Source organism: Chaetura pelagica, unplaced genomic scaffold (genome assembly GCF_000747805.2).
Source record: "Chaetura pelagica isolate M959 unplaced genomic scaffold, ChaPel_1.0 scaffold76, whole genome shotgun sequence".
In the NCBI taxonomy this organism is placed as follows: Eukaryota; Metazoa; Chordata; class Aves; order Apodiformes; family Apodidae; genus Chaetura; species Chaetura pelagica.
Genome location: NW_009970723.1, coordinates 11,156,137 through 11,174,010, shown reverse-complemented (window position 1 = coordinate 11,174,010; position 17,874 = coordinate 11,156,137). Strand labels below are relative to the sequence as shown.

At 36.9% G+C, this 17,874-nt stretch overlaps 1 protein-coding gene across 1 annotated transcript in view; it reads right to left on the bottom strand.

The window, feature by feature from the left end:
* Window positions 1–2,882: 2,882 nt before the first annotated feature.
* FZD6 (frizzled class receptor 6) overlaps window positions 2,883–17,874 on the bottom strand; it is a 32,593-nt gene continuing 17,601 nt past the window's right edge. The window contains exons 4-8 of the mRNA XM_010006528.1: window positions 10,867–11,063; window positions 7,497–8,514; window positions 5,233–5,381; window positions 3,527–3,955; window positions 2,883–3,039 (exon numbers count right to left, since the gene is read on the bottom strand). Coding sequence (XP_010004830.1) covers window positions 2,883–3,039; window positions 3,527–3,955; window positions 5,233–5,381; window positions 7,497–8,514; window positions 10,867–11,063 — 1,950 coding nt within the window. The remainder of the gene's footprint in view (window positions 3,040–3,526; window positions 3,956–5,232; window positions 5,382–7,496; window positions 8,515–10,866; window positions 11,064–17,874) is intronic.

Sequence of the window (17,874 nt, the reverse complement as noted above, 5' to 3'; positions counted from 1 at the left end):
AATGTAATGCTTACTTTGAAGTGATTTATGACAGCTGTAAAAGACCATTTGGCAAATATATTTTAAGCCTTAAGAGAAGTTGTTGATATCCTTTATTCCAGGTTTCTGCAAACAGAAGCAGAAAACGAGACTAAAATGGCTGTAACAGTCTTGTAAATTGTTGGATTTATAGTGCATCTTTCTGAAGAGAGCCAGTCTCAATTAAATTACTTAAGCTGATGGAGCTTCTCTATGGAACATCAGTGTAAGGCAGTTGCAGTCTTCCATACCCTGTCTTACCTCTGCACCTCTTTTCTTTCAGTTTCCTTTCCCCCAGCAATTTAATCGGCACTTAAGCAACTGTTTAACTGTTTACCTCCCAGGTACTACTTGTATACTTCAAGATGAACGCATCTGGGGTCACCACCTCTTTAGCTATCAAGGTCACCTTGGGAACCCACATTCTGTGTATTATTTCTGGGACTGCAGCACTGGAACACACAAGAGCTGCAAGTTTCATTCCACCACCAATATATTTCACTTCCAATGCACGTTATGGTTATTGCTTAGTTATTAATTTACAGTTATTTGAAAATGTACCTAATTTTCAGCCCAAGGTATTGCTGTAACTTCAAAATTACTTGGTGCTTATCTTTTTTAGAACAATTACCACAAAAGCATTCATTGCTTTCTCCAAACTACCTAAAGAAGGGAATAATATTAAACTAAAAATGTATATGAATATTTGAAGAAGGTTGCAACAAGAGAACAGTCTGGAAACACATATCCTATGGGATCTAAAGGAAGTCTCTAACTAGATGGCATAAAAGAAAGAATGGTGTTGGATATTAGGATAAAAGAACTAGTTCAGCTTCTCATTTCTTCATAACTGTCAGTGTTGGTGTGAACAACTCCTCACATTGTTCTCAGTTTCTGAATTTACACAGGAAGGAGAAAAACACTGCAATACTTACTACCTCACATAGCTCTAAGAAAAAATACAATTCAGTGCCTTTGGTGCAAAAATACTAAAGTTATAGAGCACCAAACATAATGCACCTAGATATTAAGAAACACCAACTCAGAGGCTCTTACTATATAACAGTATATTTTATTACTAACAAAGACAGTAACAAAGAAACTACTGAACATGTGTATAAAGTTGCCCATTACAAACATGACTACAAGAACGAAGGGTATTTAGTGTGCATTTTCACAGGAGATTTTTCAGATTTTTCTCACTGTCCTTCTCAGCAGCAAGAACAATAAGGAAATTATAAAAGAAATAGCATGTCCTATGTAAGGTAATAAATTAAAAATGCTAAAATGCAGATGCTGTAATAGAAAGGTAAATACATTCAATTTTAAATACATGGATAAAACAAGGAACTTTGGTTTATCAGAACTGTAGTTCCTATTGATTCAGCATTTACATGACCTTTGTACTCTGCCATTTTGCTTGATTCTTCAAAGGGTTTCCATGAATGCTGCCCAAATTGGAACACAGACATTTCTCTGCGTAGTATAAAAATATTCCTATATAATCAAATGCGAGATGGTGAAGAGTTTTACAAAACGCACCGGCATTTAGGTTTAGAAAACAACAAAATCCTGACTCCAAATTACCTCAAGTAATAAATCACACTGACTTCATTTAAGCCAGGTTTTCTGAAGAGCCAAACAATGAAATTCCTATCCACATCAGTAGTACTTGCTCTTGAGAATCATCCTATCATAAGAAAGGCTACATGCATTAAGGCCTTTTTGATTAAATAAAAATATTGCAGTAGCATATAGAAAATTAAGCTTTGTAGAACAAGTATCTCATCTTCAGTCAATATATCATTTTAAAAGCCTGTATATTAGTAACCATGTATTTTCTGCAAGATATTTCTCTACAGAATTAAAAAAGCATTAAGTTACTTGCATAGAAACAACATGAAACATACACCTTCACTGCAGCTCAGTAAAAGAACCCAAAGTGTACACTTCAGACTCTGTCCCCCATGCCACCATGGACTGGAAGTGGTTTTATCTCTGGCACAGTGCACTGGACACCAGAGCAGGAGGGGCTCAGGGAAGCATTAGCAGTGAGTGCTGCATTATCCCTGCAACAGGATGCACAGATGTCTGACCAGCATTGCCCCAGGTGCAGTGTTTGGTACGTGTTTATGTAGAAGTTACAATCTGCTTTACTCAGAACTGAGTAACACTGCCTGATCACCACAGTGCTGTTGACTTCAGTAACACCTAAGGGAAGCATGTTAACTTCACCAAGTTTGTACAATACATACAAAACAGTAGTTCTAAATATTGACCTTATGCAGTCAGTTATTTACAAAATTAATTTTTATGTACAAAATAAATCATGACAACTCAATTCCCTTTCATATTCAGTGTACAAGCTACCATAAAACAGTGCTATAATTGATACATCATGACACAAAGTTTAGAGTATTTATACATTTGTGTATCCCTTATTTAAGTGATACTGCTGTTTAAAACATAGTAGAAAGGAGAAAAAAAAATTATAAGATTTAAAAACCATCAAAAATGTAGATGATACTTTCATGCCTTTAAAAGTAACAGTGCTTTCTAAGCATTATTTTAATGCAATTCATTAGAAAGTTTTCTTTTTTTTTGGAATATTTTTTCTTTCATGGTTTTCTTAAATTACTACCAGTCAATCCAGCTGTGTTCTATAGAACTTCAATTTCCATTATTCCTGGGTAGGATTAAAAATATAGTACATTATTGCTAAGTGCCCCCATAACAAAACTTACATTTAAGTGCAAAGCGAGACGTGTTTTTTAATAAGGCACAGAATATCTGTTATTTCCAGTGTAACACGGAATCCAAATCAGTTTTATACATTGAAAATGTTAATATAAAACAATAGTCTTTCAGGGGTTTGAACTGTTTCTTGAATCCAGCTCTCTTCTGATGTCTGAAGCTGAGTAGACAAGCAGTGATACAGAACCTGACTGAGAGACATCAGGTACTTGGGAACAGCTGCTTAGTAATGGAGGAGAATCAATAACATCATTTTTAGGAGTTATTCTGTAAGTAATGAAAAATAAGACACAGTAAGTAAATTTTAAGCACAGTGCATTACACTGGAAAAAATACAGTTTTAGCAATGAAATAATATCTTAACCTATATTCTTTTCAAGAGAACACAACGCAGTTTTGTATTCTTTTGGAAGTTGAGGATATTACTTTTCAGACATGTCACCTTATCAAAATAGTTGCATTGCAGCCACAGATTTCTTGAGGGTCAGTGTTCAACAATATCCTACAAGGTGAAGCTCCAACACTCAACATTTAAAAGGAAAAGAATCCTACCAAAATGTAAAATAGCCCACACATATGCTAAATGTATGTGGCCATATGAATTAGTTTGTAAGAATTACAGTCCTCTTGACAGCTACTGAGTGTTAATTGTATACTGAGAGTACACCGATTCTTCAAAGAGAAGAAACAGAAAACTAACCAAAATAGTGGTAATACACACAAACAAGAAAAAGACTGGGTTAAGGAGCCTTACCTTCCTTCACCTACTCTCCTCATACTCTCAGCCAAGCTACTCATATCACACGTGCTATCTGCTTTGTTTCTTCTTTCCACCTGATCCACTGTCAGTTTAGAACTAGATAACATTTGATCTCCACTGTTTTCACCTTCCTCAGCCCTCTGGGCTGATGTTCCATCAGCCTCTGTCTCCTTCTCAGATGTCTCTGGAGAGGTTTTAATTTCCGCAACAGTCTCTTGGCTTAAGTAATCATGATTAGTGATCGCTACTGCAGAAGTTCCATGATTTGTTGTGCCACCCGTGCTAGTCCCCATTGACTTTGAAATGACTTTCAACCTGTGTGAAGTTGATTTGTAGTGCTTCTTTTTATGTTTAACTTTGGAATTGTGCCTCAAGAAAAATTCACATGATTCTTGTAGCACTCGTCGACTCTCGCTGATTGGACTGAAAGAAAATAGAAGCACGGAACTGAATGAGGAGGATAACCACAGATAACATGTCATACAGCTTCATACTCAAAAAACACAAAAGAAGAGAAACCCGTGATGCAGTCTGAGGTGGATGTTAATGACCAGAAGGGAAAAAAACCCATATGTGAAAAGAGGAGAAAAAAATCTGATCAGAATGGCTCCAAAATAATTATGTCTGTGGAACAATTACATGAAGCAGATTTCTACATTTCTTACTTCTGCAAGTAGATCCAATGACTTCAGTAGATTAGTCATCTAAGAGAGGAAAGCAGAATTAACTCATAAGCAGCTGTATAACCAAATTAAACTTACGTACAGTCAATCTTGCTCAAGTGAAAAAAAGGTAAGCATTGTAAAATTGACTGAAGTATTTTAAAATTCTTATCACTGGAAGCAGTTAACACCTGAAACACCAGAAAAAATTGTACAGGAAATGGGAAAAGAGGCAAGAGGGAAAGGCAGCTATAAGCTCACCATCAAGGAATGTAGATGTAAAATAACAGGAGCTTAAGGACTGCTGCCTTGGGAAATCCAAAGAAATATAAATAACTAAAGACACAGTGTAATTTATGAGTGACACAGATAATCTAAAAAGACAGAATCAAGGAATAAAATGAATGGAAAAAATTACAACTATGAGAACTCGAAATGGCATTTATAATATGTTTAAATGCACAGATATAAATTTACTAATATTAAGTAATAAAATGGAATCATTCTGTTTCAGACCAAAAAAAATAAGGAACAGTAGATTAACACGAAAACTGATACTAAGGAGGGTTCAATGAAAACTAGTTTTAAAACCAGACAAGCCTGGCAGAAGAGAAAGGCAGAGGATGTTTTCATTGCATGATAGCAAACACAGCTAAGCATGGTGCCAAATGAAGTAGTCAGAGCATGTGAAAGAATTACACTGATGGCTGAAATGATCTTCCCTCATTCAACTGGAAACAGAAGATGCATTAGCCAATGCTAAAGACAACAATGTCTTCTGCTCTATGAAAGGGAACAAACCAGCAGAAGAGAATATTTTTTATCTTTTGAGAATGATATAAAAAATTCATTGCATACATAAAACTTCATAGACTCCAACTGAATTTTGCTGATGCCCATATGCAGCATTTAGACTCCAAAAGAGAAAGGGTCTGAGGACAACATTTTGATCACCTACGCTACATTTAAAGAAACATGCCTGAAAGCCAACTTATTTTAAAGTATACACTTTAAAAATAGGAATAAAAATGTTCTTACTCTCTTTTACGGTTTCTGTTGAAGAAATTGGCCCATTCAGAACAAGTCTTTTTACTTCCCACCCAGAAGACTGGAGATATGCCAACAATTAATGTCAGCAAATATTTCATCAGAAACAAAAATATTTCTGGTCTTGCTAGTGCCTTTGCCTAGAAGATAGTAAAGTTTATTAAATGCAAAGAAGAAAATATACTTGTTAGTTTATTTTTTTAAACACAAAAAGCAAACAAGTTATGTAAATTACTTTCTCCTCATGGCTGTTGTTCTTTGTTGAGGCTTGTACCGTTGACAAACGTGAGACATGTACAGTCAAGTCAGACCTTGCTGATGTCTGTGGCTGAATACACAGACAGGAGATTACTCAAAAGGAAATATTTTCTTTTAAATTGAAAGGAAAGATAACTGTGGGGGGAGGTAATAGCATTAGTAGTCAAATTCTTCAGAAATAGATTGCACATGTAAGATTTATCCCTTCAACTTAAAAGAAACAGTAAACAGATGAGTTGGGAGTTAATCAGATTTAGACACCATCTTCCAGGAGCCGCAGGGCTTCGTAGTAGTTCTCTGTTGCAAAATTAATCCCCCTGTTTGCAGAACATGATCACAGGAGCCCAGACATTTAACTCAGTAAGAGATTATTATCTTCTGCTCCCATGCTGCAAATTTAATTTATGTTAGCTGGCTTATCTGCCAGTCCCATCTATGAAAGTCACCATTTTTGTTAGGCAGGTAAGATTAACTACTTAAACTGAAGGGGTTTTTATTTGGCTTTGATCTGGCCAATGTCTACCAGCTGGCTCAGGTAAGCCACAGCTGAGCACCATACTTGAAGCTAGCCTGCAGTTAGCACATGCTGTTTATTACAGGGACAGATTCCATGAAGTATGTCCTTGTGCAACACTCTGTGGCTATTTCCTCTTTCCAATAGGTTAATTAGAGGCTGAGAACTCATGCGTTTTCTGCTTTATTATGCCAAGTAATTCTATTTAAGCATTACAAAAGAAGTTTGCTTTTTGTTGTGTTTGTTTTTCTGGAAGCAGAAAAGCCTTTTTTTCAACTTTGGATGTTTTGGACCATTTAGGTTGATAAAGAGACCAGTGCAAAGCCCATGGAAGACAAAACGCATTCATTTAGAACAGTAATGGAAGTAAAAATAACCAAGAACTCCGTGAGCTGCACTTCTCTTAGCTTCCACTGAATTCAACAGAGGATACAGATCAAGTTTAAGAATGCTGAAGGATCAAGCCTCATCATTCCATAATGGCTGGTTATCTTCCTCTTTTTAATGATGGTTGATTGCAGTAAAAACATAGATGGTAAGTGCAAAGCACTTGACATCAGACACCTCTGTTTCTCTTAGTGACGGTGTCTTCTTTTTTATTTGTTCTTAAATGGAAAGAAAAACCACAAATTATTTGTGATTGCAGGGAGTTTTATGTACTTACAAGGGATTTATTCCATAGAGAGTACTGAACGTGGGCAGATTTACTTTAAAAGCCTTTCCAAGGAAGTTGTTTTATAAGAGTCAAATGTTAAATATTAACACATCCACGATTAAGAGTGCTGTTGGATTGTTTGGGGGTTTTGTTTGTTTGTTTGTTTTGTTTTTTTATTGAGGGTTGTTTTTTGGGGGGCAGTTGGTTGGTTTGTTTTCTTGGGTTTCTTTTTTTTTTTAAATTTTTGTATTGCTGAAAATCTGCCTGTAAATTACAGATAACATGGAAAAATTATACTGGAAATTTGTTCTGTAGTTTCAAGTGTTTTAGACTTCACTTTGAAGACAAAATCACTTTCATCTTTTTTTATCTATGGTTATAAGTAACATTTTAAATCCAATTCTGACTCAATTTTCTAGAATCATTACTTCAGCTTCAACTGAAATCGATGCAAACTCACCTTAGGTACTTTGATACTGAGCTAGGCACCCAAATACTGAGCAACTACATTTAGGAATAGATACTGTGAAGAATGATCCTCCTCCAACAAAATCCGTACCATGAAGTTCAGCTATTTTAAAGATCATATAATCCCTTTAGAACTGTCAGTTGGAATTCCATTTGATTAACTATCAATTTGATTAGTGAAAAATTTCAGAGCAGAAGTGTGATACCATACATTTTTACTTTAAAAGTGTATTACTCCATTTCTTGGACTGACTACTTAATATGAAAATAATTTACTAACTGCACAGTAGATGTGGTGATGCATAAGGGGTTTTGTTAATTAATGTTCCAGTAATATATATAAAAGAAACTGCTACTTGCCTGGTAAGGACAAGGAATATGGTACTGGTCACAATGGTCAAATACCCAAGTCGTTTCCCAGATTTTTCGGTTCACCAGCTCATAGACATAGCATCCCAGAAGTGATACAAGTGGCACTAAGTACAAGCCACTAAAAACCCCGATTCGGATCATGAATTTCTTAAGCTTCTCCTGGTTTCTGCCGTCGTGCTGTATGACTTGCCGCACGTGATTTAAAGAAATAATACCAGCTAAAAGAAGAGAGAGACCGAAAAAAACACAAAGGCACAAGGGCAAAAGCACAAAGTACAGAGAGGCATCCAGATCGTAGAGACCCACAAAACAAACTCCACTGATATTGTCCCCCTCAACTTTGTTCATCGCAAGGAGCATAATGGTTAGAAAACCAGGTATTCCCCACGCAACCGCGTGGAACCACATGGCCTTTTGTGCAATGGCTTCACAGCTCCACTTCCTTCCCGCTGCAAGGAACCAAGTGATGGTAAGAATCACCCACCATATAGTTCCTGCCATAGTGAAGAAATACAAAACCATGAAAAGGACAGTACAGGCTTTGTTTTGGGAGCCAAGAACAACTGTTTCACCCATTTCTAGCTTCTCATCTGCCTCATTACAGGCAGTTCTGTTCCCAAGTAAGAAACCAATGAAGTACATTAGAGAGACTATGCTGTAACAGACAGAGTAATAGATGATGGGCCTCTCTGGGTACCTAAACCTTTTAACATCAATCAGAAAAGTCAGGAATGTGAAAAGCGTAGCACAAAGACAAAAGATTGAAACTATTCCAATGAAGCTTTTTGCAACATCCAATTCATAGTTTTTGAAGTACATATTAGGACATGGGGGTGCACACTGATCAATTCCTAGAAACTTGTAGCCTTGTCCATTGGTCGTGTGCAGGTGCCGTGGACACCAGAATCCATAATCCCTTCGGGTCTGGCCTGGGGTCTTCTGAGTTCCATGTATGTTTGTGGTTACAGCAGCAGTAGCAGGAGCAGTTTCATCACAACTGACTAGTCTACATAAATAAACAGAAGAGGAATGATTTTAACTCTTATTCTCAACTATAGTTATTTCTTAGAAATATGAAAAAATCTGATTCTAAGCACTGTTCACTTTTGTAGATAATGCAAAATGTGCATTGAATGAAAAAATCTGGTGGTGTTTTAAAAAAGACTTCAAATATTTTCAGATAAGACCATTCCAACACAGCTATTTAAAACAACAGCTAGAGAAGACAAGTTATTGCTTATAAAACACTATTCAAATTGCAATTTTCTTTGAGAGTCTTAAATCCTACTGAAGTTTTACATATGTATATATGAATATTTACAATAGTTGGTTTTTTTTAAATCTATGTAACAATTGACTATGCAAGACAGCAAACCACAAGCTTCAATCAAGGAACACAAAAATAGGACTGACAGTATCTACAGAATTAACTGATGACTAGTATATGATTATGATATTTTTGTGTTACAGTGATATTTCATTGCTGACAACAACAAAACTTCCTAACTGAAAAAGACAAGAGCAGAAAAAAATAAGCATTTTTTTAAAAAATCACCACTATTTTAGCTTTTTTTTTTAATAGCTCCATAATGTTAACTTTAAAATTGCTCAAGGCATTAACTGGACATAATATGTGATGTTTTTATATGGCTAATATAGTATTAGCAGTGTTTGACATATCTTCAAAGTAGATTATGTAAGTATAAGTCTACCAGGTAAGCATTTACTCAAGATGGGATTTATATTTACATGCATTCCAAGCTTAAGCATGTATTTTGAACAAACAAGTTTGCATCCCAGGTTGTAAGGTAAGATTCTGTTATCTCAAAATGTTCTTTGTCAAACACTATTGAGTCCCTCCATGTCAGTTTGCAAGCTCAGCTTGAGCTAAAAATCCCTTCAGTTTTTGTTTCTCTGCATTATCATGCTGTCCACATTAAATCCAGACTAATCACTAAGAAAACTGTTTCTGTAGCAGATTCTTTAATTAACTATGGGCTGCACCAGTATGCATGGGAACAGGGTGAACTTTACTCTCCCATGTCTTAACAGACTTCATGTATGTCTGTCAGAATACAAGAGTGTCAATCTGCAGATTCAGTTACTGTCCATCCTCACACCAGCTGCTCTTCCACAGGCTGCAGTAGTATCTCTGCTGTTTTACGAACATGGACTTGTTTGTTCTGGCTATTGGGCAGAAATCATTTAATGTAGGAACAGAGCAGGTTCCATTTCAGTAAATGCAACCAGTAATAGAACAAATCAAAGCTGCAGGGACTCCTGCAAAAAATACAATTTGATTTAAAAGGTCATTTGGAAGAGATATCAAATAACCTGGATTTGCTTATCATTTTCCTAAAATTTCAAAACAATTATTGAAAGCATTTGCTTCACTGAGTGGCACTATGGTCACACAGAAGCTCACACTGGATGGGCAAAGCTGATGCCTTCTCATTTTAAATTTTTCTGCAGAACTAAAGGAAATGGCATTAATGCCATCTGTCATATCCACTCTGCTATGGATTTCTACCAAGGATCATGGCACAGCACTATTGTCCCAGCTTTTCCTCAGTCCTACTAGCAACTGCATGGGAGTTAGAAAAATTATTTGAGGCTGCACTCTCTGCTCCTTCCTGTACTTCTTGCCCTGAGAAACCCCTCTGGCCTCAACAATTTACAAAAAAGCTGCAGTTGAAGGTCTGAATCTCAAGAAGATGCCACTGGAGTATTTTCAGTGGTTTCCATTTAATATATATAGACTAATTTCTTCCCCAAATGAAGTATTAACTGCCTTCTCTCTGCAACAGACACCTGAGCAACTTTGAGAAAAAAAGGTGAAATTAAAAAAAACACCCAACAAAAACAGACTTCTGCAGGCAGTACAGGAAAAGCAATACAAAATTGCATTTGCACACTTCAGCAGTTAGGAGTAAGATAAGGTTATCTAATACTTTGCATCCTTTCAAATACAGAGTATTTTTTATTTCTTTATTTTATAAGCAATTACTTATAAAACCCCTGTGAATTAAGGATGATGTAGTTTAGAGATCAGAAACCAAAGGAAGTTCTATGCTGAAACGTTCAATATTTTAAATTTTAAGAAACTTAAGAGTAAAAAACTTCCTTTTGCAGGGATCTGAATACTGAAGGGAACTGCTGCACAACCTTGTTGCACAGAAGTCACCAGCAGGAAACGTAGATGATCATCTGAATAACAAAAAAATCAGTCTTAGGCATAAGCACTGTATGGTCACCAGTGATGGGAAAGCAAGGTACTACTTAACATTCTGCCTCAGATTTTCAACTCTGTCTAGGAAAATACTACCCACACCACCTGTCAGCATGAAAAATACCTGACCTGGCACATTCCAGCTCTTCAGGCCACGTGATTCCAAAAGTGTCCATCAACTGCTTACAGTCCGAATACACTTTCTCACAGAGGTTTCGACAAGGGTTAACCACATGAATTTGGTCCAGGCAAGCAGGGACAAAGGCTTTGCACAGAAATGTGTGGATGTCTGGTGAACAGTGAAGATTCATAATTGTAAAAAAAGGCTACGGGAAAGAAAAAGGCTTTTGTTAGTAATTTTAAAAATATAATTCAAGGCATCAAAACTAACCTTCATGACTATGGCTCACGTCTGTTCCTCTGTACATTTGAAAAGACAAAAAACAATAACGTTCAGCAGTTATAAAAGAGCGAAACCTGAGTAAGGAGAAGCTCCGTTAGCACTTCCAGCCCACCCCCTGACCTGGGATCTTGACCAATGTGTAACTATTCAAACCTGGTATTTCTTATTTGGCAACATTACAAACCTGAAAGGTATTATGAAAGCCAAAAAAAAATTTAAAAAAAAGGGTAAACATGAAGTTCCTATGTTTATCAGTCAGCTTCTAAATAAGTGCCCTGAGATTTTTAAAGGTGGTCTCATCCCTGTAGCTCCTGTTAAATTACATTTTCAGTCTTACATGTTATGTGTTGCACTCATCATCACTTTCCCTCATGCAAAAGTTTAAGGTTTTTTTATTAATGAGGTCCAAAAGTCCAAATATAATGCAACCTCCCCCTTGATCCTCCCCCCCCAAACCATTTAATCCATTTACAAATAAGCCTTTTAAGTAAAAATAAACAAAGAAAACACACCCTTTCTTCCCTACATTTCATCAACTTAATTATCAGGGTAGGTTATTTTAGCTGAAACACTCCAGACATTTTTGCAATTGCTGTGTCATTGCAGGGGCAGCTCAGCAAGGACAGCACCAGCCACTCTCAGCCTCCTGAGTGAGCCCTGTGCCCCACACAGCGACCACGGGTGGAAGCAGAGGCACCAGGGGCTGGGAAAGCAGCCCTGGTGGTAGCAAGCTCAGGCAGAAACAACTGAAGAGGCCAACCACACACCCGTGGTTAGCTGGAGACTCTGGACATGTGGACATTGAACAGCAGAGTGGCCAGGGCCATGAGCTGCCAGGCAATGACAGCTCTGTTTACATCACCTTTTTGATTAAATGTTTATCTTTTTCAGAATAAAGGAATCTCTATATCACACAAACAGTCAAATTCATACATCAGGAAAGCCTAAACAGTATTTCACAGAATGGCCATGGTTGCAAGGGACCTCCGAAGATCATCTAGTCCAACCTCCCTGCCAGAGCAGGATCACCTACAGTAGATCACACAGGAACATGTCCAGACAGGTTTTGAATGCTTCCAGAGATGGAGCCTCCATAACCTCTCTGGGCACCTTGTTCCAGTGCTCTGTTACCTTTACAGTAAATAATTTTTTCCTTATGTTTAGATTGAACCTCCTGTGTTCCAGTTCATGCCCAGTGGCCCTGGTCCTGTCACTGGACACCCCTGAGAAGAGTCTGGTCCCATCCTCCTGACACTTGCCCTTTAGATATTTGAAACCATTTACTAGATCCTCCCTCAATCTCCTCCAGGCTAACCAGACCCAGCCCTCTCAGCCTTCCCTCTATGGTAGATGCTCCAGTCCCCTTAACATCTTATTAAATACACTTCAAAATGTGCTGATAAATAGAGATGCTGCACAACATTTTTGAAGAAAGCAGACCTTTTCTTTTAAACAAGATTTTTATTTAGTATGAATTTAAGTCTTTGCCACTAACAACTATGTATCTCAAATATTCAACCAATGACTGGTAAAGGAAAGATTGACTTCTGAGCCCAGAACAGTATTTTTATTTTTATCAGCTTAAGTATCCCAAATATATATATATATATATATACATACACCCAGTTCAAAAGCAAAGATGGTGATAAATACATTTTTCCCTTCAAAATGGAATATCTACAAATCCTCAAGGGACCTCAATAATAAATGTAGGAATGGGGGGTGGGGGGGGAGGAGATAAGGCAGAGTAATAGCAGAAAAATGCTTTATGGAAAACCAAAAAAAATGTTGGCACCATCCTTCAGAGCATTCCAGCTTCGTGCTGCATCTTCAGATGCCATAACAGCAGCTGCACACGAGTCTGATCCCCACTCTGGGTGTCTGCTCTGGAGCTGCCTTTGCAGCAACCCACAACTCGAGTATTTTATGACAAGGAGAGAAGTATAGCTCTGGTAAAGTGTGCTCCAGTTCCTTGAGTTGGATTATTTCCTAAATGCTATGCAGCTTCAGGTGAAAAACACTCAGGAGGTTAATGCTAAATCTCTTCTGTGAGATTATGATGCTTGTTTTCTTTTCAATTACCTTCTATTTGTCCCAGTGTTTAATTTATGTTAGCTCTGTTCTGCCTGGCATTTAGGATAAAATAAAGGTAATAGCCTGGGTAGTCATATAACATTCCTATAGAAGTGGAGTTTAGTTTTGAAATTAGGAACTGTAGAAATGGTCAATTGTTATGAATTCTCTCTCTTTTTTCAACTACAGTTCGTCTCAGTGCATAAAAAAATAAATTTATTTCCTACAGCATGTTTTAGGGTGCTAGTTAAGAACTTTTGCAGATTGAGGTAAACCAGCATTTTTTTCTCTAGAAACTTAAGGATATTTTAAAAATCATATTAATATCTATAAAACCAACTTAATTTAAAGATACATTGTACTAGCTAGGTTGCTTAGCAACAATTTTTAAACAGTATTTTCCAATACAGCTAATAAGGCTACACATCCTAAGTTAGCTCCTTTGCCACAGAAAATGAGTATAAAGAAAGCAACGTCTGGTGAAGAAAGTCAGGACACAAATAAAATTTTTACCACTCTAACAGAGTTTCTGTTACCTGAGACAATATTGCATTTTATTTACTGTAACTTCTGATTTTGCAAACTACTTTGTATTTTGACAGTTAACAGATTACTCTGCTTTTCCATGTAATTTTGCCAACCTGTTATTTTTTACATTTATATATTAGCATAGTAATGTTTTACATTTTGCTTCTTACTCTTTTCATAATATACTTTGCCTTCTATTTGCCTTGACTACATTCGAACACTGACCTTATGTTTCCACAGGACTATCCTCAATTATGACAAAGACTTTTGAGTGGCAGTAACTAAAATAATACTATGTGCATCAACTTGTATGAATAGTGGGGGTTAATTTTCCCTATATTCTTTACTCTGCATTTACTATCCCTAAATCTCACCTAACCTTTTATTGTCCAATAGCATCTATCATAAGACCTTTCTGCAACTCTTTAGTTTGTTGGGTTTTTTTTCTCAGCAAATTCACTATCAAGCCCTCTTTAGGGTCATTTATGAGTTAGCTGTGTCAGAGATTTTCAGTACAGATGACCGTGGGAACTACCTTGCAATTTTTTTTGCTATAGGACCAAACTATCAGCTCATGATTTCACATCCTGTTTTGTAACAAAACATTTATTTATGCCTTCTTTTATTCTTGTTCTTTAGGTAGGGATTGGAAAAGAAAGTTCCTTTTGGGTTACCAGCATAGTCTCTTTAAAAAACTTAGGTTACAACCATGTCAAAGCCTTTTTGAAAATTGAACTATAATACTCAGGCTGAATCAAAAAAAGTTGATTCAACCTTTCAACAAAGTTATGAAGTCCATAAAAAATCTCCAGTAGATTTTACAGGAAATGATTGCCCTCAACCAAAAAAACTCTATAAAATGTAAATCTTTGCCTCAAGTATACAGAAACAGGATTTGTATTTTCAGAAACCGCCTACTTTTACCATTCAAGAACAGAAAAAAGGTCAAGAATTGTGTCTGGAACTCTGCTAACAATTATGTAACTTTAAATGAGGGCTTCACTTCCAGTCAATCCATTTGGAAATGTTTCATTCTAGAAAATAATAGGTCTGCATTTCCTGATGGACCATAAAAGCAAAATCTCACCAAAACCAAAATATTTGCTTCTCCTGCTGGATACTGTGTAAGCAAAACGTGTAAAACCAAGGTCAAAAGCTCACTGAGAATATAAATTGGTTGCTTCAAGGTTGTGTTGTCTGGATCATGGGTGTCTCAACCAACAACCATTTTTTACCCAAGTAGTTAGCTGGGTAACCTGTAGAGCTGCAGGTGTTGATATCTTGAGCATCAAAGTCCAAGCTTAAACCCTTAGATTCACCTAACTGGTGAATCTAGAGTCAAGTACCATGGTTCTCTCCTCTTCAGGAAGTTCAAGATGTGCAGGTGACACAACCACATGAAAAAGCACTTGGCATATTCGAGCATTAACAATCATTGCCTCATCACATGAAAGACAGAGATGAAAACCTGCAGATTTGGTGATGGCAGTGCTAAAACCAGAGTGAAACCAGGTCGTCCTAAAACTAAGAATGGAGACTCACAAAGCGCATATAATTCCCAAAATGTATACTTTCATCTTCATGCAAAGGGGAAATAAAATTCACTAAATATGAGGCAAACTACAACACACTAGCAATCTACCAAAGAACCCGCCAAGAAACTAATCATAACTGCAAAGCCAGAGATGGTGGTGCTGAACAACTGATGGCTGTGAAATGCAAACTTCCCACTGTGTTGTCAATGCAGAATATGAGAGGGATGTGTGTACTGGGAAGCTTCTGTATGGGGCAAAATGGTTTGAAATGAACCCCGTGAAGCCTATCCATACCCACTGTGGGCTGTGAATACAGACAAACAATCCAAGGCAGTAGAGCATCATTAGCCAGTGAGAGGAGTATCCTCTGCACCGAACAAAACACCAACACCTTACTTAGTAAATCCTAGATTCTTTGCAAAGTATGTCTTTATTTTATCCAAAGGCAAAAAGCCAGACTATCTCAGAAATCCAGACAAAACAGAAACAAGCTCATTACTCCGGGCAGACAGAGTATCCTGTCTCATCTCAGTTTTATTCTAGAGAAAAGCATTACCAGAAATTACCGGATTTCTCTGGGTTTGGGATGTACAATAACTACTAACGTATATTGTAATGAGCAAGTGAAAGTGTTCTCCTGTACTCTGCTGATTAACATCACAGAAAGATTTTAGCAGTGTAGAAAACAGTGGATCAAAATACCAAGGTCTCTGTTACAATCAGCTATGACAAAACTTCATTGTAGGAGACAGGAAATACGTTGACTTGCTCAGATATACACAGGATCAGAGCCTTTGTTCAGCCATTGGAGCCAGTTATTTAAGACAGTAACAACCTACACTCCTAATCACTGTGGTCTAACTACCAAGTAAAAACATTTAGCTTAGTTAAACCAGTTAAACAGTAAGAGACACCAGCTGTTTCACTGTTTAGCAGTGGCACCTGTTTCATTTTATGACACCAATCTTGTGACCTAAAGCAACAACATTACAAACTTGTCACTTACATAACTGTGTATTTTAATTGTGGAATTGAACTCGGGTGTATATCTCAATTTCCACAATCATACTACACTGTATACCCCAGATTCCCATCTATATTAAAGATACACATTGTTATTCATGAAACTATTTACCTGCTTTACAGGAAATAACACCTCACCTTAATGATTAGTAATTTACAGCACCAGACCCAAACACAACTATTGTCCATTAGTGTCATTACAGAACTAAAGTACAAACTCAAAACCTAAACACAATGTATTTTACACAGACATTTTCATATGTGATACTTTCATATGTGATATGTAGGAAACACAGCCACTGTCAACCATGGTGTATATTGTTTCAAAAGAATAGGCTGTAATTACTCTTTATACTCACAGAATCAAAGAATCATCATGGTTGGAAAAAGATCTCTAAGATCATCTTACCCCAAAATTAAAAAAAAAAAAAAAAAAAAAAAAAAAAGCCCACTAGAGCATGGTGACTCCACCACAGCCTGTTCCAGTGTCCAACCATTTTTTCTGTCAAAAATTCTTCCTAATATCTAGTCTAATCCTCTCCTGGTGCAACTTCAGGCCACTTTGTCTGGTTCTATTGCTATTCACTTGAGAGAAGGGGCCAACACCCAACTCCCTACAACCACTTTCCCGGTAGCTGCAGAGGGTGATGAGGTCCCACCTCTGCTGGCTCATATTCAGCCATGTGTTGAGCAACAGAGCTACACTAACAATTTCATGGTATCTTTAGCCACTTTGTAATGATAATGTTTCAAGTAAAAACAGTGAACCAAGTACAGCGGGTGATTTAATCCTACACTACTGTTTCAGCAGAGCTATTCTCAACTGGATGCGAACAAGATTAGCATCATACCCAGAGAGATTAATGCCTTCGTACAGCTCCCAGATGGGCTGGCAAGGGTGCTGATTTGCTCACAGCCACAGTGAATCAGCTGCCAAGAAACTCCTGACTCCTAATTCATGCACAATTAAGTCAAGAAAAATAAATGTCCTAACACATGAAACTAAATAAAGGATGAAATTTTCAGGTTTTGTTAGATTCAAAGCAATGTTGAGAAAAGACTAGATTTTTCCAATTGAATGCTATATTAATGGATTTAGATCAAAGACAAGTGAAAGACTTTTAAGCTGGTATGTAATGATTTAGAAATCACTTTGCAGGAGACCAAGGCAGTTTAACTGTCAGTGTCCTGTTGCTGCGTGTCTGCTTGAAGTTGCTACTTCAACACCAGAGCTGCAAAACAGAAATACGGGTGCAACTTACTAACTGTAGTGCAACGTCAATCATCCTTTAATTATCAATGAAGACAGTATTAACTACTTTGCCACTGATTTAGAGGGGGCCCAAATACTCCATGTAACATCCTGAGCTATGGGTAACAACTGACTATTGCTGGCAGTAGCAAGCATCAGTCACCATCTGTATTTTCCAACCTCAATCAAAACTATGTGTAACTCCCCTACAATAAAAGTTTTTCAGGACTACAATTCACTTATAGACAAAAAACATTTTAGATATTAATATATATAAAATTTAATAGGCAACATTAATGCATGCTAATTTGATGGAAGCAAAA